Source organism: Lethenteron reissneri, chromosome 61 (genome assembly GCF_015708825.2).
Source record: "Lethenteron reissneri isolate LAM-NWPU_2019-01 chromosome 61, ASM1570882v1, whole genome shotgun sequence".
Classification (NCBI taxonomy): domain Eukaryota; kingdom Metazoa; phylum Chordata; class Hyperoartia; order Petromyzontiformes; family Petromyzontidae; genus Lethenteron; species Lethenteron reissneri.
This window is the reverse complement of record NC_083839.1, coordinates 3,668,722-3,690,802: the sequence shown is the minus strand read 5'-3', so window position 1 is coordinate 3,690,802 and position 22,081 is coordinate 3,668,722. Positions and strand designations below refer to the sequence as shown.

At 53.3% G+C, this 22,081-nt stretch overlaps 1 protein-coding gene across 2 annotated transcripts in view; it reads right to left on the bottom strand.

Moving 5' to 3' along the window:
* Positions 1-3,471: 3,471 nt before the first annotated feature.
* The window catches only part of LOC133358331 (villin-1-like), a 35,621-nt gene continuing 17,011 nt past the window's right edge, over positions 3,472-22,081 (bottom strand). Inside the window, exons 5-20 of one of the 2 annotated variants that reach the window (XM_061576600.1) lie at positions 21,714-21,822; positions 19,973-20,083; positions 19,507-19,712; positions 18,766-18,844; positions 17,863-17,961; positions 16,680-16,833; positions 16,240-16,340; positions 15,135-15,272; positions 13,870-14,028; positions 12,870-13,049; positions 11,301-11,446; positions 9,947-10,091; positions 8,950-9,138; positions 6,792-6,860; positions 5,882-6,340; positions 3,472-4,954 (exon numbers count right to left, since the gene is read on the bottom strand). In XM_061576600.1, coding sequence (XP_061432584.1) covers positions 4,841-4,954; positions 5,882-6,340; positions 6,792-6,860; positions 8,950-9,138; positions 9,947-10,091; positions 11,301-11,446; positions 12,870-13,049; positions 13,870-14,028; positions 15,135-15,272; positions 16,240-16,340; positions 16,680-16,833; positions 17,863-17,961; positions 18,766-18,844; positions 19,507-19,712; positions 19,973-20,083; positions 21,714-21,822 — 2,458 coding nt within the window. In that variant the 3' untranslated portion in view covers positions 3,472-4,840. The remainder of the gene's footprint in view (positions 4,955-5,881; positions 6,341-6,791; positions 6,861-8,949; positions 9,139-9,946; positions 10,092-11,300; positions 11,447-12,869; positions 13,050-13,869; positions 14,029-15,134; positions 15,273-16,239; positions 16,341-16,679; positions 16,834-17,862; positions 17,962-18,765; positions 18,845-19,506; positions 19,713-19,972; positions 20,084-21,713; positions 21,823-22,081) is intronic. The other variant, XM_061576599.1, reaches the window with a different exon arrangement.

The following is a 22,081-nucleotide window of genomic DNA, read 5'->3' as shown; positions in this document are numbered from 1 at the left end:
CAGCACCAGGCGTCAGGGTCGGGATCGAACCCACGATCTCCTGTATACCAGGCGAGGTAGTTAACATCTCCTAGCCACCGTGATGACGATGAGAGAGAGAGACACGCAAACTCCAAATATACAGCAGCAGGCGTCAGGGTCGAGATCGAACCAACGACCTCCTGTAGACCAGGCGAGGTCGTTAACATCTCATAGCCACCGTGATGATGAGAGAGAGAGAGTGACATGCAAAGTCAAAATATACAGCAGCAGGTGTCAGGGTCGAGATCGAACCAACGACCTCCTGTAGACCAGGCGAGGTAGTTAACATCTCCTAGCCACCGTGATGATGATGAGAGAGAGAGAGACGCAAACTCCAAATACACAGTAGCACGCGTCAGCGTCGGGATCGAACCCACGACCTCCTGTTTACCAGGCGAGGTAGTTAACATCTCGCCACCGTGGCACCCTTTTCATCTTCACAGGTCTGCCATCCGCGACATAAAACTAACCTCGATTGTCTCGTCGATTTTTCTGCATTTTATTAACATTCGTTGTAAGTAAGTGACGAGGCAAGGGGGGGGGGGCGACACGTACATTTCTCGAGAGGCAACAAGTTTGGACTTGTGTGTGACGGTGGCCGTTCGGTGGCTGCCTGTAGCTCGTGGCCTGGGCCTTTTGGGGATGGTTCTCAATAAATGTCCCCCCCTCTCTTACACAACGCTGCCGCTGAGAGCAAAGCAATCGTTTTGCCCCCAACTGTTATAGTTGAGAAGAAAATATAAACCGAGATTTACAGAGAGAGAGAGGAGAGTCGATTCGGTCGCGTTCACGTGTGGTGCTTGTTGCAGAGGTCTGTGCGTGGTTCGCACCCCCCGCGGCTGCCCTAGTAAATACCGCAAACCCCGCGCCGTCCCGCTTAGCCGTTGACGATGTTTTCTTTTTCAAGATCACCGTGGACCCGATCTGCAAAAGAGTCGGCGTCGTGGTCCAATCACGGGACCTTTTTTTTTTTGCCGGTATCAAAGTATGAAAACTAAGAAGAGGTTTTATCCCCTTTGGGGCCATCCATTTAGTACGTACGCATGGAGCGGGGAGGCGGGGTTAACCCAAATGCGTTCGCTTGCGTATAGGGGGTCTACTGACAATGTACGCATAGGAAACGGGAGAGGGGGGTGAATCCTCGATAATAATGTTTGTCTACATTGGCCTTCACATGAGTTAGATAGTCCGGTGGTGGACTATCTGTTTGCTGAAACACGTCAATATTGTTAATCCTTGATCGTTTCTGATTAAATATCGGCCGTTCGAATCGATTCGGGGGGGGGGGGTGTGTGCATCAAGCGTACGTACGCAGGTGGGCGGGAAGTAAAAAGGCCACGTGCGTACAGGGAGGGGGGGGAGGGGTCAAGTTTTGGCAGATGTTTGCGTACTAAATGGATGGCCCATTTCCGGCAACAAAACAGGAGTTGTGTTCAGATGTCTAAAGACCAAAAATAAACCTTTTGTAAGGAATCAAGTATTGCGTTAACCACACACAGACGTACTTGTGGTGAACATGCAAACAAACATGGCTCTGATAATATCTGCATTGTCTTAGAAACGTATTGGCCTACAGCAGAGACTGCCTTCTTTAGGGGCCTAGTTTCAACAGTGTCAGACCAGAGGTTGCTAAAAGGCGAGCAGTTCCTAAGACAATGCACGTATCAGAGCATTTATAGCTCTGGGTAGGCAGCTACATCAAATTGATATCGTTTCTTCACCTCCTGATTTCATTTGCCCGAAAGGATAAAGCCCATTCTTGTTTTTCATGTCGTGGTCCAAATCCATTATAAAAGCCCGGCGTTCTGTTTTGTCCGTCAATGAAATAATGAGATGTTTCAGAAGGCCTGAATCAAAAAGTTAGAGAGTGCACTCCCCTCCCTCCCAGAAGTGGGGGTAAAAAAGTTGATTCAACAGGTCTACAACAATTGTCGACCTCCCCAAACAAAAAATAAATACAATTTGAAGGCATATATGCCTACACACCCTACATACAATAGAGTCAGTCGTATCTCCTATAGAGTCAGGAGTCTCTACTCATACTACACCTGTACCTAGCCACACGGCAACACCAAGCCACACGGCAAAAATTTGCACTTGCGAACCCTTTTCCTGGTGTCTCTCGCTGCGTCTTCTAAGATTTGCGTGCGTTTCCTCCAACCACCGTTTCAACGCCTCTCTCGTCTTGTGCGTTATCCCTTGAAGAGGGCAGTGAGGCGGTTGACATTCTTCTTGTTGTTGTTGTTATTGTCTATGTTGTCGTTTTTTGTCGCTGTTGTCATCTCTGTGGTTGTTTTGTCTGTGTTCTTAGGTTTTTTCGGTAAAGTCACGTAGGTAAAACATTAAAATTAATAAAAGAAAAAGAAAATTAAAATCACGACGTTTCGGAGGCAACACAAGCTTCCGTCTTCAGGTGGAACCGTCACAGCCACGACAGCTGTATCAAGTAAATGAGAGATTGCAGGAGCTACCACTCCGTTTATATAATGGTTGGAGAGGGGGGGGGCACGTACAGCACACTTTTTATTCATATGGTAAGGTGAGGCTTAAGAGGGTGAGCCTTTGTTATGGAGAGGTACGGTTTGTGACTCAACCTGTGACAAGGAGACAACCACTAAACATCAGAGGTGTGGACTCGAGTCATGTGACTTGGACTCGAGTCAGACTCGAGTCATGAATTTGATGACTTGAGACTCGACTTGGACTTGCATAACAATGACTTTGTCCCACCTCTGAGGTGTGGACTCGAGTCATGTGACTTGGACTCGAGTCAGACTCGAGTCATGAATTTGATGACTTGAGACTCGACTTGGACTTGCATAACAATGACTTTGTCCCACCTCTGCTAAACATGGTAAACCTGCTCTAAGTCTGTCAAATAAAATTGGCCAACTAAGTGTAGTTAAATCTTTTTTGCATGGTTAATCACATCTTTCCAATGATTGTTTTGTCTCTTGTTGTTATCTCTGTTGCTTTTGTATCCGTTGTTGTTGTGTCTGTTGTTGTTGTTTTTTTGTCTCTGTTGTTGTGTATGTTGTTGTTGTCTCTGTTGTTGTTGTCTGTTGTTGTTTTTTTGTCTCTGTTGTTGTTTTTGTTGTTGTCTCTGTTGTTGTTTTCTCTGTTGTTGTTGTCACTTGTTGTTATCTCTGTGGCTTTTGTCTCCGTAGTTGTTGTGTCTGTTGTTATTTTTTGTCTCTGTTGTTGTTGTGTTTGTTGTTGTTGTTGTCTTTGTTGTTGTCTCCGCTGTTGTTGTTGTTGATGTCTCCGTGGCTCAAGCAACGCCGTGCACCTCTCGTGCAAGACAGCCGCGGCAACGACCGGCTCAACGGGAAGTGCCATCCGCGTGACGCTGTGGGCCTTCACTGCAAGGCCCCCACGGGGCCACTGACGGTCTCCCTGGTGGCCTTTAGTGCGGCCCCTGACGTGCCCCCCCCCCCCCCCCCCCACGACCACACACAAACAGTGACAACACCCCATCATCATCATCGTCGTGCTACTGTCAAACCACAACAATGGTTTTCATGAGAGTTTTTGGGTTAGATCTCGTAAATAAAAACGCGTCCTTAAACCCGCCGCAGCCAAACAGCAAGGTTTGGCACGTAGCACAAAACGCGCCAATGAGTTCCTACTTCGGCGCACACGGGTTGAGCGTTGGAGAGTTAAGCCCCACAACGGTCACCACGGGAAAATATTGGTGGCGAAAGCCTGCGCGTTGAAAGCCGACGAACCAAATGGTGTCAGATGGCGTGGCGTGGCCTCGCGCGCTGACTTTGTCTTATCGGCGAAAGCGGGCCATCACCTCTGGGAATTAGCGGAGGAAACGCTGGCGCAACGGATCAAAATTAACTCGAACTCAGGCGTTGCCTGTCTTGCGAAGCGTCGCCGTTGTAAGGGAAGTCGGGGGCAACGCTGCCGAGGTGCGACGCGTCATGATAATCCGTGAAGGCCGCTTATTGTAAAGATCGTTATTTTCTGCGGAAGGACGGCCGGAATGCCAATATTCCTCTCCAAATACACAGCAGCAGGCGTCAGGGTCGGGATTGAACCCACGACCTCCTGTATACCAGGCGAGGTAGTTAACGTCTCCTAGCCACCGTGATGATGATGAGAGAGACACACGCAAACTCCAAATATACAGCAGGCGTCAGGAAAACTAAAGTGAGCAAAAACATCGTTATTATTTTCAATTATCCCGTTGTTTTTCACCCCGCGTAAACTCTCGTTGTCAGCGCTCGAAAACGGCTGCGAGCCAACCACGCGGAAGACCATGGTCCATAATGTTCCAAATTTGGTAAAAATTTAATTCGGATGAAAAACAAAAAAAAAACAGCACGTACAAAGCACAAAGACAAAGATCCCCCGTGTAGCCTGTACACAGACTGTTGGGGCAAGGGCTGTTAGCGAGTAGCACCTACGAAGGCCGAAACGGCACACAAGGGTGTGGTTGGCCAGCACCACGCCCGGCCGCCTTTGTCTCCCCAGTGGCGATGTTTACGCATCGCACCGGGTACTCATTTCAGGCTGAGTCGACCCAGGGGAGGCCCAGGACCGGATAATTGTCACCGGTGTTGGCCGTGAGCGGCAATCGAACCCGGGTCGCCGGGTTCGTAGCGCAGCGTAGCGCTAACCGCTTCCCACACACACGAACGGGAGAGTAACATCGACCCTCCCATCCTACTGCCAGGAACAACTACCACTGGGGGGAGAAAGGTGGCCTCCCATTGGCTAAGATTGCAGCCGGGGGGGGGAGGGTAGGGGGGTGAGGGGGGATGAGATGAGATGACGTCCCAGGTGCTTCTGCCGTGCCGCTGCGCTCTCATCAGAAGAGGCCCTTGGCTTTCTTCAGCTCTTTCTGCCTCCACTGGGGCAGGCCGGCGAACTCCGATGGAGACATTTCAAAGATCCTCTCGAAGTCCTCGCTGCCGAGGTAGACCTGGGGGGAGCACGGCGGGGGACGGGCGGAGACGATGCGAAGATGATCAGTATTCTTAGGTTGTTTCGGTAAAGTCACGTAGGTAAAACATTTAAATTATTAAAAGTAAAATAAGTAAAAATCACGACGTTTCGGAGGCAACACAAGCTTCCGTCTTCAGGTGGAACGGTCACAGCACGATAGCTGTATCAAGTGAGAGAGATTCCAAGGACACAGTATTTGTATAAATACTGGTTGAGGGTGGGAGGAGCCAAGGTAGGCCCTGAATATTATTTATGATGATCAGTGTTCGTAGAAGGAGAAGAAGTCGGAGAAGACGAGGTGGCGACAAGTCAGTGATTGCATTCCTCATGATAATTGAAAATTGTTTTTTTTGCCCTTTTATCTGGCAACAAAACTGACACCTTTTTTACAAGGAGTCATGTTTGCATTGACCACAAAACCTGCAGTCGGAAAGCAAACAAAAAACACAACTCTGATGATGTTCTGCATTGTCCTTGAAATTGATTGGTCCACACCCGAGACAGCTTTCCTTAGAGCCTAGTCTCACATGGTGTTGGACCAGATGACGCCAAAAGGCGCACGAAAAGGTGTCAGTTTTGTTGCCAGAAAAAAGGGTCAAAAAACAATTATCATATTTTGCTACTGGCAAATGAGGTTCCAATGGTGCATTCCTCATTTTTGAAAACCTCCCGAAAGGCCCAGGCCACGAGCCACAGGCAGCCACCACACGGCCACCGTCACACACAAGTCCAAACTTGTTGCCTCTCTAGAAATACACGTTCCACCTCCCCCTCGCCTCGTAATTTACTTACAACGGTCCACACCCGAGACAGCTTTCCTTAGAGCCTAGTCTCACATCTACGAGTGCACAGAGAACTGGCCGGTCCCCACTGCGCATGCCGCACCACCGTCCCCGCTACTCACCTCTTTCTTGCTGGGGTCCACGCCAGGAGGCAGATCCTCCGTCGCGACGTTCACGAGGCACTCCGGGGGGTAGGGCCCTGAGTGGGCGCCGTCCACCTCATTCCCGCCGGGCTGGTGACCCCCGCCGTGGCCTGGTTGAGCTGCCACCGCCCCGCCGGCTCCGGCTCCGGTCCCCGCACCGGCGCTCGTCGTCTGCCTCGCGCCTCCCACGGAATTCTGGGTAGCGCCGCCCCCTCCGCCGCCGCCGACGTCGGCGATCTTGGCGGAGGCCTTCTCGTCCGCGGCGCTCTTGTAGCCTTGCGGCTGGAGCCCCGGCGCTCCGACTCCCGGCAACTTGCTCCCCGAGGACGCCTTGGCGCCGGCGACTTTGCCGCCACCGCCGGCGGTGGCTGCTGCCGCCTTGCCGCTTCCGCCGCCCGGCTTGCTTTGACCCCCGACGCTCGCCTTGTTGTTCATGTCCTGCCGGGACGAGGGGGCGAGTGGCCGTCGATATTCCGTGCCGTGACCCCCGCGGGAGAAGCGAGATTTCGCTTCCCGAAGAACTAACTTGATTTTTTTTCTTTTTTTACCAGGTTAGGCCCACTTAGCTGTGGAAAGGCGACCTGGCCACAAATGATGGCTCGACACAGTGGCGGAAATGTAGAGCAGCAGCCAGATACCCGAAACGCACGTTTACAAATAACAGCACAGACATCATCAACGTTGCAGAGAACGAGTGAGTACAGCAGCGGGCCTCCTCGAGGGATAACCGCACGACCGACAGAACGAGGAGTTTGACGACCATAATCTAAACAGCACAAGTGTGATAATATGAGAGAAAGAGGCAGGGGAGAGAGACCGGGGGAAGATGGGGGAGTGGGGTTGCAGGTGGAGAGCGGTGCCATCATTGGTGGAGTGGAGTGGAACTCACCACAGTGATCTGGGAGATCCCCGTCACATCCCCGAGCTCCAGCTTGAGATCTTCGTAAGACTTGGCGCTCTGGAATGACACGGTGAACGGGAGGCATGAGAAGGCGGCCACTTTGGCTGGGAGATGTTAACTACCTCGCCAGGTATACAGGAGGTCGTGGGTTCGATCCCAACCCTTGTGACGCCTGCTGCTGTATATTTGGAGTTTGCGTGTCTTTCTCTCATCATCACGGTGGTTAGGAGATGTTAACTCCCTCGCCTGGTGTACAGGAGGTCGCTGGTTCGATCCCAACCTGACGCCTGCTGCTGTATATTTGAAGTTAGTTTGCGGTGTCCCTATCTCCCCATGGTCACGTGGATTTCACCCCCCCCCCCCCCCCCCCCCACCGGTTTTTCCCTACACATTTAGAATCAATATCACGCATTTAGGGAATGTGTGGCTGCGATACATTTGCACGCGACGACAGTGATAAGCCGCTTCATTGAGTTATCATTTGAAGCCAGGTCGCTTCTGAAAAAGAGCTATAAAGCAGTTCAGTGGGCATTACCTGGTAATAAGAGTTGTGATGACGGACGGGAGGTTGGAGGCGATTCGTCGCTCGCGCAACGAGGCGAGTGCACGCAGCTCGACAACATCAACCGCGTCGCATATTTACACCTGATTTTTGTGAGTTTAGTTTTTTGTCCAACCCTCCCGCCCTCATACCTCCGATTAGCACGGTGCAAAAGAAGTTCAACATACACACGTACATATGAGTCTCTATGGATATCTGTGGGTCTCTGTGAGTCTCTGTGGGTCTCTACAGTTCTATACGAGTCTCTGGTTCGTCGTGGGTCTCTATCGGTCTCTTCCTTGCTCGTGAATAGCAAATTTGGAAGATAAAGATATTGGCCTTTTTAATGAATTATCTTAAATAAATACATAAATAAGCTATGAAATACTTGCAAGTTATAAGAACGCATCACTTCATCTCATCACTTTATCTCTCGACGCAGTAGCCATGTAGACTCCCAGATGACATTCACGGACAGCCATTGTATCAGACAGCCAATGTATCAGACAGCCAACGTATCAGACAGCCAACGTATCAGACAGCCAACGTATCAGACAGCCAATGTATCAGACAGCCAACGTATCGGAAAACCAACGTATCAGACCGCCAACGTTTTAGACAGCCAACGTATCAGACAGCCAACGTATCAGACAGCCAACGTATCAGACAGCCAATGTATCAGACAGCCAACGTATCGGACAGCCAACGTATCAGACAGCCAATGTATCAGACAGCCAACGTATCAGACAGCCAATGTATCGGAAAACCAACGTATCGGAAAACCAACGTATCAGACAGCCAACGTATCAGACAGCCAACATAGCGGACAGCCAACGTATCAGACAGCCAACGTATCAGACAGCCAATGCCACAGACAGCCAATGTATCAGACAGCCAACGTATCGGAAAACCAACGTATCGGAAAACCAACATATCAGACAGCCAACGTATCAGACAGCCAATGCAACAGACAGCCAACGTATCAGACAGCCAATGCCACAGACAGCCAACGTATCAGACAGCCAACGTATCGGAAAACCAACGTATCGGAAAACCAACATATCAGACAGCCAACGTATCAGACAGCCAATGCCACAGACAGCCAACGTATCAGACAGCCAATGCCACAGACAGCCAACGTATCAGACAGCCAACGTATCGGAAAACCAACGTATCGGAAAACCAACATATCAGACAGCCAACGTATCAGACAGCCAATGCCACAGACAGCCAACGTATCAGACAGCCAACGTATCGGAAAACCAACGTATCGGAAAACCAACATATCAGACAGCCAACGTATCAGACAGCCAATGCCACAGACAGCCAACGTATCAGACAGCCAACGTATCGGAAAACCAACGTATCGGAAAACCAACATATCAGACAGCCAACGTATCAGACAGCCAATGCCACAGACAGCCAACGTATCAGACAGCCAACGTATCGGAAAACCAACGTATCGGAAAACCAACATATCAGACAGCCAACGTATCAGACAGCCAATGCCACAGACAGCCAACGTATCAGACAGCCAGCGTATCAGACAGCCAACGCCACAGACAGCCGAGCTCGCGACCGCCGGGGAAGAAGCTCGCGCGTCACCTTCCACTTGAGGTGGTCCCAGGCCATGAACCACCCGGTGAAGGTGGGCGGCTCGAAGCCCTGCTTGACGGTCACCACGGGGGTGTCGGGGTCCCGTTGCGACGGGTGAGACTTGAGGAACTCCCTCGCCGTGGCGGCCGACTCCACGCGCTCCTTCTCGCTCGCTCCGCTGCCCAGCCACAGGAAGAGCTGCGGTGGCGGCAATGCCAGCCGGCATCCAACGAGAGAACCGTCGGTACACGGAGATGGTGAGATGGCTCCACGGCTCTTCCCCCCACCGTGGTCCCCCCCCCCTCGCTCCCTCCCCCCAACTCACCGCCCCCCCCCACCCTGATCACCCCCTCGCTCTACCCCCCCCAACTCACCGCTCCCCCCACCTTGATCCCCCCCTCGCTCCCCCCCCTCAACTCACCGCTCCCCCCCCCCACCACCCTGCTCCCCCCTCACTCCACCTCCCGCTCCCCCCTGCTCCCCCCACACTCACCGCTCTCCCCCCCCCCCCACCCTGCTCCCCCCCTGCTCCCCCCTGCTCCCCCCACACTCACCGCTCTCCCGCCCCCGCTTCCTCTGCCCGCTCACACCAACCCTGCTCCCCCCTCCCCGCTCCCCCCCTCCCCACTCCCCCCCTCCCCGCTCACCGATCCCCCCGTCCCCCACTTCCCCTGCCCACTCGCCCCCCCGCTCCCCCCTGCTACCCCCCCTGCTCCCCCCCACTACCCCCCCCTGCTCCCTGCTACCCCCCCCTCTCCCTGCTCCCCCCTCACCCCCGACCGGAGGTGTCGGCAGGCTTCGGCCCGCTGCGCCCAGGGCGAGATCACGACCAACACCGTCGGCAATAACCCAGTGACCACCGATCGCAGATCGATCGTCGATGCACCACAGTATCGCCCCGGTGCCTCGGCGGGGTGGGTGGGGAGGGGCGAGGGGTGTTTGGATAGGGGGAGGAGAGGGGCGAGGGGCGGGGGCGGGGGGGAGGGAGAGGGGGGGGTGGCGGCACCTCTTCGCCGGCGTCCAGCAGCATGACGTCATCCTCGTCCAGGTCGTCCTGCGTGAAGCCGGCCACCTCGGTGACGAAGAAGCGGCCGCTCTGCGTGGAGCACTCGAAGAGGCGCGGCATGAAGTCCGTCGCCTCCTCCTGCAAGCTGTGGGCGCATCGCACGGACCCACGTTGGACTTCTTTTGCACCGTACGTAGCCATCGGTGCTAATCGGAGGTGCTGTGTATGTACGTTGAACTTGATAATTGTTTTTTTACCCTTCTACCTGGCAACAAAACTGACACCTTTGCAAACAAAAAACATAACACATTATCAGAGTTGTGTTTCCATTATGACTGCAGGTATTGTGGTCTATGTAAACATGACTCCTTGTAAAAAAAGGTGTCAGTTTTGTTGCCAGATAGAAGGGTAAAAAAAACACTTATCATATTTTTACTGGCAAATGAGGTTCCAATGGTACGTTGAACTTTCGCAACGTAAGTAGCCATCGGTGCTAATCGGAAGTGCTGTGCATGTCCATATGTTGAACTTCTTTCACACCATACGGAGCTAACCCAGCTAATCAGATGTGTGGAGACACGCGAGGCCTTTAACAGGGCATCACGTGCAGCGAGCGCTGTTTGCGAGCGCCTATTCAGGCCGCCACGGCACACAAGGGGGCGTGTGGCCAGCACCACGCCACGGGGAAGTTCGCGCACCGCATCAGCTATTCATTTGAGGCTGGGTCGACCTAGGGGAGGACCCAGGACCGGTTCAGATCAATCATCGCCGGTGTTGGTGGCCGCAAGCCGGGAATCGAATCCGGGTCGCCGGATTTGACCGCGAGAAGCCTCCGTCTCTGTGTGAAACGGCTGTACGACGTATGGACCTGAAAACTCAATTTCCTTGCACAAGAATATGGGTTGAACCGTATGGGTTGACAGGTATGCAGTTATCATTATCATCGTCAACCGTGATGAATCCACCACCGTACGAGGATTCGTAACGATCGGTTCGATTATGGCCGCATAGCAATGCACCTCGGCCAAGCTCTGCAGTCCTGCATCTGTTAAGGTGTTCTCGGCCAATTGGTGAGCGTTTATTTGCGGGAGCAATGCAGAAAACCTGGAGAATCGTTGAGTTTTGCCCCCAACTGTTACGAGTTGAGAAGAAAATATAAACCGAGGTTTACAGACAGAGAGAGAGAAAGAGGGGAGTCGATTCGGTCGGGGTCACGTGTGACGAGATAGAAAGAGAGACACGCAAACTCCAAATACACAGCAGGCGTCCGTGCCCGGTTCCCGACACGAGGCCCGCGCACGGTGCCGCCGCTCAGGCCGCGGCCGCGGGGGGCCCCACCGCCGCGCTCACCCACCGCTTGTCGCTGGCGTAGGCCGCCTTGCCGCCGATGGCCAGCCAGAAGTCGACGGGCTCCTGGCCCTCCAGCACGGTGACCTTGTCGCCGCGGGTCAGCAGCCCGGCCACCGACTTGCCCAGCTCACGCTCGTCGCCACTGCAGCCCTGGCGACGCGAATCACCGCGGGCGGAATGGTGACGGTGGTGACGGTGGTGACGGTGTGCGTAGCGAACCGCGCTAATCGGAGGTACGTGGAAGGACAACGAATTATGGGTCTCTGTGTGAGTCTATGGGTCTATGCGTGGAGTCTATGGGTCTATGCGTTGAGTCTATGGGTCTATGCGTTGAGTCTATGGGTCTCTGTGTGAGTCTATGGGTCTCTGTGTGAGTCTATTGGTCTCTGCGTTGAGTCTATGAGTCTTTGTGTGAGTCTATGGGTCTCTGTGTGAGTATGGGTCTCTGTGTGAGTTTCTGTGTGAGTCTACGTGTTTCTGTGTGAGTCTATGGGTCTCTGTGTGAGTATGGGTCTCTGTGTGAATCTGGGTCTCTGCTCTCTGAATTGAGTCTATGGGTCTCTGTGCGAGTCTCTGTGTGAGTCTATGTGTATCAATGTGAGTATGGGTCTCTGTGTGAGTATAGATATCTGTGTGAGTCTATGGGTCTCTGTGCGAGTCTCTGTGTGAGTCTATGTGTATCAATGTGAGTATGGGTCTCTGTGTGAGTATAGATATCTGTGTGAGTCTACGGGTCTCTGTGTGAGTCTATGGGTCTCTGTGTAAGTCTATGTGTCTCTGTGTGAGTCTATGGGTCTCTGTGTGAGTCTATGGGTCTCTGTGTGAGTCTATGGGTCTCTGTGTGAGTCTATGTGTCTCTGTGTGAGTCTATGTGTCTCTGTGTGAGTCTATGTGTCTCTGTGTGAGTCTATGGGTCTCTGTGTGAGTCTATGGGTCTCTGTGTGAGTCTATGGGTCTCTGTGTGAGTCTATGGGTCTCTGTGTGAGTCTATGGGTCTCTGTGTGAGTATGGGTCTCTGTGTGAGTCTATGGGTCTCTGTGTACGTCTATGTGTCTCTGTGTGAGTCTATGGGTCTCTGTGTGAGTATGGGTCTCTGTGTGAGTCTATGGGTCTCTGTGTAAGTCTATGTGTCTCTGTGTGAGTCTGTGGGTCTCTGTGTGAGTCCACGGGTCTCTGTGCGAGTCTATGTACGTACGTTGAACTTCTCTCGCACCATACGCCGCCGACCTCGCTAATCGCCGGCGCGCGACGCCCCCCGCGGCATCTCCCGCATGCCACAGAGGTCGCAAACGGGTTTTGATTCCTTACCCGTACCTGGCCGCACCAGGGTCGCAAACGGGTACCCGTACCCGGCCGGGTACGGGTACCCGTACGCTACCCATACCCTACCTGAAATGAGTGACAAACGGTGACTCACCAGTGACTCACGGCCTACCTGTACACGTACCCGGCCGCGCCAGGGTCGCAAATGGGTACCCGTACCCCCGTACCCGGCCGGGTACGGGTAGCCGGGTATCGGGTAAGGGTACGGGTATCGGGTAGCCGGTTGCGACCTCTGGCGTGCCGTGCTCACCTTGCCGCACCACACGTCACAGTGGTTGGGCTGCTGGAGCACGAAGACGTCGTTGGAGTTGAGCGACCCGGCGCAGGCCGGCACCTCGATGGCCTTGGTGTTGTGGCTGCCTGTCCCTCGCACCTGGAAGAGCCTGGTGGCTCGCTCGAGCTCCTGGCCGCCCTTGCGGGACGTGCCGCCCTGTTGGAGCGCAACGACGGGTCGTCATCTTCGCCGTCACACGGCTGAAACCCCTTAGCAGTGCCCCTGCCTTGTTACAGAACAAGTCAGACCTCGCTTGACACTTATACATCTCAACGTTCATCCTACAAAGTCACTATATAAGTCTCTACGCGACAATACATTACTATACACTACACTATACACTACACTATTACATACCTGTCAACGCCTTAGCAGTGCCCCTGCCTTATAACAGAACAAATCAGACCGTTTTGGTCACCCCGTGTCCCTTATACATCTCAACGTTCATCCTACAAAGTCACTATACACTTACTCTACTATACACTACATTACTATACACTACACTATACACTACACTATTACATACTTATCAACCTCTTATCAGTGCCCTACCTCCTGTATACCAGGCGAGGTAGTTAACATCTCCTGGCCACCGTGATGATGATGAGAGAGAGACACGCAAACTCCAAATATACAGCAGCGGGCGTCAGGGTCGGGATGTAACCCACGACCTCCTGTATACCAGGCGAGGTAGTTAACATCTCCTAGCCACCGTGATGATGATGAGAAAGAGAGAGACACGCAAACTCCAAATATACAGCAGCGGGCGTCAGGGTCGGGATGTAACCCACGACCTCCTGTATACCAGGCGAGCTAGTTAACATCTCCAAGCCACCGTAGCGCCCTCGACCTGGCTATCACAAATGACAGCTCGTTGAAGTCGCCTATCGTCACGTGAACATTTACAGCAGCAGCAGCATTAGCAGCAGCAGTCAAATCAATCCGCAGCAGTCTGACTAAACGACGACCACGATACCTCGAAGATGACCACGGGCCCGCGGAAGATGGCGAGGAAGTGACGCGGCTCCTTGCCCATGGTGACGCGCACCTGCGTGGGCTCACCGCCGTAGCGGCGGTCCAGCTCCACCGCCTGGTAGGCCGAAGCCGTCACCTCGTCGCGGGATGCGTGCCGGCCCTGGTGGGTCGATCGCGCGTCCGTCACAGGGTGGTTTTTTGTTTGTTTGTGTCGTTTTGATTTTTTTTTCTAATTATCATTTACTTCTTCTTGGTTCTTTCGGTAAAGTCGCGTAGAATGGAAATGATGAAGTAATTGAAATAAAACATGATAAAATAATTCTCACGACGTTTCGGACACGACGCAAGCAGCCGTCCTCAGGTGAAGAACAGGTCTGTCGGGAAGACAGAGTCTGAATAACAAGCCCCAGGCTTGGAGCGACTATTTAAGCTGGGATGGAGGGGTGAAGAGCGCCTTGACAAAATAATTTGCATATCAAGAGAAATTTGCATATTTATTGGAAATGCAGATATGCGATTAATACTACTTGTTTGGAGAGGGGTTTAAAGTCATTATGCCCGTGCATTATGCAGGATTAGCAGCATCAATGGGAGGGGATAGGGGTAACATTATTTTATTTATTACTTTACAGAGTCTGAAGTCTTCCCGACAGACCTGTTCTTCACCTGAGGACGGCTGCTTGCGTTGTGGCCGAAACGTCGTGAGAATTATTATATTATGTTTTATTTTTATTATTTTATTATTTCCATTCTACGTGACTTTACCGAAAGAACCAAGAAGATGAATCCCTGCAGTCACGAAAGCTTTAAATCGAAATTTATCTTTTACTTGATTACGCTTTAAAATGGATTTTATAATTTTATTATCACATACTTTTAGATCCATAATACAGGGTTTTTTTGCGGGTTAGGTCGTGGTGGCGGTGGTTGCGGTGGTGGTGGCGGTGGTGGTGGCGGTGGCGGCGGTGGTGGCGGTGGTGGCGGCGGTGGTGGCGGTGGTGGCGGTGGTGGTGGTGGCGGTGGCGGCGGTGGTGGCGGTGGTGGCGGCGGTGGTGGCGGTGGTGGCGGTGTTTGCGGCGGTGGTGGCGGTGGTGGCGGTGGTGGTTGCGGTGGTGGTGGCGGCGGTGGCGGCGGTGGCGGCGGTGGTGGTGGTGGCGGTGGTGGCGGTGGTGGCGGTGGTGGCGGCGGTGGTGGCGGTGGTGGCGGCGGTGGCGGCGGTGGCGGCGGTGGTGGCGTCGGTGGTAGCGGTGGCGGTAGCCGTCGTACCTGCCACATGTAGATGAGGTGGGAGGGCTTGTTGGCCTTCAGGTAGGTGTAGAGCACCAGGTAGCAGTCCCCGCCGTAGAACTGCCCGTGGAACTTCTTCTCCACCGGCTGCAGCTCCAGGTTCTCGATGCGGTAAACCTGCGCCCGGCAATCCGCAGCGACGGCCGCGGTTAGCAGGCGGGTGGCGGTGGCAAACGCCCGTGACCTCGCGGCACGATGGGGCCTGGGTTAGACTCCCAACTCGCTGCGGCCCTCTCTGTGTGGAGTGTCTACGTTTTTTTCTCTCTGTTGTCTCTCTGTCTCTGTCTCTCTCTCTCTCTGTCTGTCTCTCTGTCTCTGTGTCTCTCTCTCTCTCTGTCTCTCTGTCTCTGTGTCTCTCTCTGTCTCTGTGTGTCTCTCTCTGTCTCTCTCTCGGTCGTCGCTCTGTGTCTCTGTGTCTCTCTGTCTCTCCCTATCTCTCTCTGTCTCTCTCTGTCTCTATGTGTCTCTCTCTCTGTCCCTCTCTCGGTCGTCTCTCTGTCCCTTTGTGTCTCTCTGTCTCTCTCTGTCTGTGTGTGTGTGTCTCTCTCTATCTCTGTGTGTCTCTCTCTGTCTATGTGTGTCTCTCTCTGTCCCTCTCTCGGTCGTCTCTCTGTCCCTTTGTGTCTCTCTGTCTCTCTCTGTCTGTGTGTGTGTCTCTCTGTCTCGCTCTGTCTCTCTCTCTGTCTCTCTCTGTCTCTGTCTGTCTCTCTCTCTCTCTCTGTTTTCTCTCTCTCTCTCTGTCTCTCACCACGTGTGTTTTCTCGGGGCTCTCCGCTATTTCTCCTCCCGGAGGCAAAGCAAGTGACGCGCCGACACCCGGCATCTTTGGCCAAATCGTTCCACCCGGGCCGACGACTTCAGCGACTCAACTGGCGCGAGCTGTAAACTCCGCAGTTCCCCTGGCAGAGCCGCTTCCGGGCAGCCGAGCCACCCCACGGGGCAACCGCGAGGACGCTCGGCACGGCGAGCAACGAGCGGATCGCGTAACGTGGACCGGTGGCGTTCCTTGGAAAACTGGGACAGGTGGTAACCTGAGCTGGGTGGGGGGCAGTGGGGGGCAGTGGGGGGGGGGGGTGACCCTGACCTCCACGTCGCCGGACGCGTCGTCCACCATGCGCTCCTGGGCCGCGATGTCCGGCCGCGCGTGCAGCAGCGTCGCGTCGAACTTGCCGTCCTCCACCTTGGCTGTGGGGGCACGCGGCGTGGTTACCGCGGCGACGTGGAGAGAGAGCGGCGCGGTTACCAAGGCGATGTGAAGTGAGAGTGCCACGGTTACCAAGGCGATGTGAAGTGAGAGCAGCACAGTTTCCGAGGTGACATGGAGAGAGAAGTGGAGAGAGAGAGAGTGGCGCGGTTACCGAGGCGATGTGGAGACAGCGACACGGTTACCGAGGCGACGTGGAGTGAGAGCGACACGGTTACCGAGGCGATGTGGAGAGAGAGCAACACGGTTACCGAGGCGACGCGGAGAGAGAAGTAGAGAGAGAGAGAGCGGCGTGGTTACCGAGCGCTCTCGGCCCTCACCGATTTTGCCGGCGTTGTAGGCCTTGCCCAGGCCCACGGTCTGCCCCGGCACGCTCCACTTCTGGAAGAGCTGCTTGAAGACGGCCGACTCGGCACCGTCGTTCACCAGTTCGACGCCGGTCGAGGACGGATATCCCTTGGCCTTGATGAAGCCCTGCGACGGCGAGGATCGACGCGTCAACGCCGAGAGCGAGCTACGGGGTGGGCTGTGAGACCCACTGGTGATGTGGGGACCTCACTCTGAGACCCACAGGACCTCACTCTGAGAACCACTGGTGGTGTGGGGACCTCACTCTGAGACCCACTGGTGATGTGGGGACCTCACTCTGAGACCCACAGGACCTCACTCTGAGAACCACTGGTGGTGTGGGGACCTCACTCTGAGACCCACTGGTGATGTGGGGACCTCACTCTGAGACCCACAGGACCTCACTCTGAGAACCACTGGTGGTGTGGGGACCTCACTCTGAGACCCACTGATGGTGTGGGGACCTCACTCTGAGACCCACTGGTGGTGTGGGGACCTCACTCTGAGAACCACTGGTGGTGTGGGGACCTCACTCTGAGAACCACTGGTGGTGTGGGGACCTCACCCTGAGACCCACTGGTGGTGTGGGACCTCACTCTGAGACCCACTGGTGGTATGGGGACCTCACTCTGAGACCCACTGGTGGTGTGGGGACCTCACTCTGAGACCCACTGGTGGTGTGGGGACCTCACCCTGAGACCCACTGGTGGTGTGGGGACCTCACTCTGAGACCCATTGGTGGTGTGGGGACCTCACTCTGAGACCCACTGGTGGTGTGGGGACCTCACTCTGAGACCCACTGATGGTGTGGGGACCTCACTCTGAGACCCACTGGTGATGTGGGGACCTCACCCTGAGACCCACTGGTGGTGTGGGGACCTCACTCTGAGACCCACTGGTGATGTGGGGACCACACTCTGAGACCCACTAGTGATGTGGGGACCACACCCTGATACCCACTGGTGGTGTGGGGACCTCACTCTGAGACCCACTGATGGTGTGGGGACCTCACTCTGAGACCCACTGATGGTGTGGGGACCTCACTCTGAGACCCACTGGTGGTGTGGGGACCTCACCCTGAGACCCACTGGTGGTGTGGGGACCTCACCCTGAGACCCACTGGTGGTGTGGGGACCTCTGGACCACACAACTCACCAGTGCACGGCTCATGGCCTCCTTCTTCTCCGTTTTGGTCGCTCCTTTCCCCTTCCACACGAAGATTTTGGAACCGCCCTGGTCCAAGATGTAACAGTCCTGCCCACGGGAAACACGCACGGTACCGTCACGGTGCAATCAGATCAACTGCACGACTATGCACGTTTCATTGCGCCGGGTTAAAGCCCACTGAGCCATATGGAGGCCTATTCTTAAGTTTTTTCGGTAAAGTCGCGTAGATAAAAAAATTTAAATTTTAATTAATAAAAGTAAAATAAATGAAAAAAATCACGACGTTTCGGAGGCAACACAAGTCTCCGTCATCAGGTGGGACCGTCACAGCCAGATTTTCTGTATCAAGTGACTTTATTTTTTTTTTACTTTAATTAATTTTAATTTTTTTACCTACGTGACTTTACTGAAAAAACCTAAGAATATTAATCCTTGCAGTCACGAAAGCTTCAAATCTAGAGCCATATGGAGGCCCTTGTTTCTGAGTCGACCTGGCCACGAGTGATGATGGCTCGCCATCGCGTGGGCCAGCGGTCATTTTACGTGAGGTGCACTCCGCACCCTCTGGGGGTGCGAGATGCCCTTGTTGGAGTGGCGAAACATTTAGACGGTAAATGATCAAAAACACAAATTCAGCACGGGGCATCAAACCCGACGTGCTTATGAACATTGTAACAACAACAATCACTTAGGGATGCAAGGCTCCAGCAAAGGTTAAGAACCACTGGGCCGTGGACATTCACAGCGGGCTTTTAACACGTGGGCTCTTCGCGACCAACATCATCCACTTGGCACGCCGCGTCCGGCGTTCACCACCACCGGCGCCGCCGCCGGCCCAACGGCGAAAGCCGGGACGACCGTCGGCGGCGCGTGGCGTTCGGGGAGACTTACATCGTGCATCAGGAGGTCCTGGGTGAGGGGTCTCGTCGCGACCTCCTGAACCACGAGGCTGCCCTCCGAGTCGGACACGCTGGGGGGCGGAAGCACAAACATCGGCCACGGTCACTCTGCTGCTGGATGAGGGCCTCCCCGGGGCCGCACGCACCGCGGGCTCGTTTCGTGGCACGCGTCCCAACCGCGGCCTGCACGTCACCTCCCTGTTTCTCCGTCACAGCTACGAGCGTGGGACCCCCGTGAACGACACATCTGTTGTCCCTTCTGCATACCGTGTCAACCCACACAGTTTACTCCGTATTCTTGTGCAGGGAAATTGAGTTTTCAGGTCCATACGGTGTACAGCCGTTTCAATAGGGCAACAACAATCACATTTTGTCTATTTCTTTGTTTGCGTCTGTAACAAGGTAGGGCACTGATTAGGGGTTGACAGGTATGCAATGGTGAGCACTAGGGGTGAGTGCAGTAGTGGTGGTTGTCTATTGTTTGTGTTTCTCCCTCGCCATGTGACTTTGTAGGATGAACATTGAGATGTATAAGGGGCGCGGGGCGAACAACGAAGCCTGAATTTGTCTGTAACAAGGTATGGCCACTGATAAGGGGGTTGACAGCTCTGCTTCCGTAGTCCACACGTCACCGCCTCCTTGCATCTCCTTGCATCTCCTTTCGCTACATCCCCCCCCGCCCCCGGGCCGCTCCGACGGGGCGGCCGTGGGCCCCCCTTGCGAGGCCTCTCACTGGTAGAGCTTCACGTTGGACTTCTGGTGCTGGTCGGCGCGGTCGTCGGGAGCCCCCTCGGGGAGGGGCCCCTTGCGGGGGCCCAGGATCCCGGCCATGGCGGCGACGAGGTCGGGGCTCTCCTCCTCGCGGTCGCCCTCCACCACGCCGATCTGGCTGCGGCCACCGCGCTCGCGGTCACGCACGTCCATCGCCAGCTTCATGCCCTGGCGGTAGAGGGAGGGGGGGGGCGCCGTAGCGAGCCAGCGAGCGAGCACGTTGTTAGGTCGACGATAGTTTTTGAAGAAGAAAAAAACACACCGGGCATGCCACGTGGCTGTGTGTGTGTGCGTGTACGTGTGATGAGGGAGCGGCGAAGGAGTGGTGGTGGAGCGGCGAGAGATTGGCAAAGGAGTGGCGAGGGAGCGACGGTGGAGTGGCGAGTGAGTGGCGGTGGAGCGGTGAGGGCGTGGAGCCGGGCACCGACCTTGAGGCGCTCCATGCGGTTGCTCCCGGCGCCGTTCCACTGGACGATGACTTTGCCGATGTCGAGCAGGAAAACGTCGCTCGTGTTGAAGCTGTCCCACGACAGCTCCACCTGCGCCCGTCAACCAAACCATAATTAGACAACAACAACATCAATATGATGGTGATGTCACATTCATTGCATACATATTCAGGTTATAATTGCTTGTTGATCAACTGTGACTAACCCAACCGGTGATAGATCCTGCATATTCTCAAATTAATATGATCCATTGAGAATAAAATAATAATAAAATATAAAACAATAAAATTCTCACGACGTTTCGATTGCAACACAAGCAATCATCATCAGGTGTGAAAACCACAGCAAGAACATTTTAAAAAAGTGGTGTTATTTTTTACTTTCTTGCTGTGGTTTTCACACCTGATGATGATTGCTTGTGTTGCAATCGAAACGTTGCGAGAATTTCATTGTTTGAAATTTGTATTATGTTATTGTTTCCCTTCTACGTGACTTTACCGAAAGAACCAAGAATATGAATCCCTGCAGTCACGAAAGCTTTAAATCGAAATTTACGTGACGACATTAACCCCCTTCTGATCTGCGCACATGACAGCCTCACAGGCGGTGACATCACCTCTACTCCGTCTATCTAAGACGGGAATCAGCACGACTTCTTCACAATTCTGACTATCACCTGACGAAGCTGGTGGTTGTTGTTGTTGTAACCGCCAGGCGACACGTCACGGCGCTACTGGAATTGTAAATGCCGTCGTGGGTTTACTCTCGTAACAACGGAACCGAATTGGCACGTTTCGTTAACGTGAACAGAAACTTTCTGGATGTGTCGCCGCTTTGGCACACCGGTGTGTGTTGGAGAGGGGGTTTCTTTCGCTGTAGTAGTATTTGTACCCTGGGGTTCAGGGATCATATAGTATTCTGTACCCTGGTAGGTGTGGGGGGTTATAGTGCTCTAATAGTATCTGTATAATCTTGATTTGAAACTTTCGTGACTGCAGGGTTCCATACTCTTTGGTTCTTTCGGTAAAGTCACGTGGGTAGAACAATAAAATAGATTACGACGTTTCGGGCGCGACACAAGCATCCGTCGTACTCAAATTGTAAATGTTGTGGTTTCACGCTTCAACAAAAAGGTGTGGGGCTAAAGCAGTGAACTATTTTGTCTTTTGTCAGCGTGACACTTTTTTTACTGATTGGCCGTGTCGGGTGTTGGAGGGTTACGACACATTTATAAATAACGCGATCTAAACCCAAAAACGTTGATTATGTGTATCAGTATAGTTTTTTTTTTCTTCTTGGTTCTTTCGGTAAAGTCACGTAGAAGGAAAATAATAAAATAATAAAAATTAAACATCATAAAATACAATTCTCACGACGTTTCAGCCACAACGCAAGCAGCCGTCCTCAGGTGAAGAACAGGGCTGTCGGAAAGACAGAGTCTGAATGAACACCACCAAGCTTGGTAGCGTATATTTAAGCTGGGTTAGAAGAGGAGGGCGCCTTGACAAAGGAATTTGCATATCAACAGAGGGATTTAGCATATTTATGGAAAATGCAGATATGGAATTAGTCACTACTTGTGGAATGTGTAGGTTCACGATACTATATGACGGAGTTTGGGGGGAGAAAGTTATATTGCTATAATAGTATTCGTCTTAGGATCCTGAAATCAAGATACTATGTGGCAGGCGGGGTAGGGGGGGCGGACGGGGGCTGTCACCTCGCTGGCCGTCACGTTCTTCTTGCCCTTGACGTGCAGAAGCCGTTTCACGTTGTAGGTGTTGCTCTCCACGTGCTTGAAGCCGGATGCAATGCCTCCTTTCTTGTATCTGAGTAAAGACAAAGATTTCGATTTAAAGCTTTCGTGACTGCAGGGATTCATCTTCTTGGTTCTTTCGGTAAAGTCACGTCGAATGGAAATAATAAAATAATAAAAAGAAAACATAATAAAATAATTCTCACGACGTTTCGGCCACAACGCAAGCAGCCGTCCTCAGGTGGAGAACAGGTCTGTCAGACCTATCGTGAGAATTATTTTATTATGTTTTCTTTTTATTCTTTTATTATTTCCATTCTACGTGACTTTAC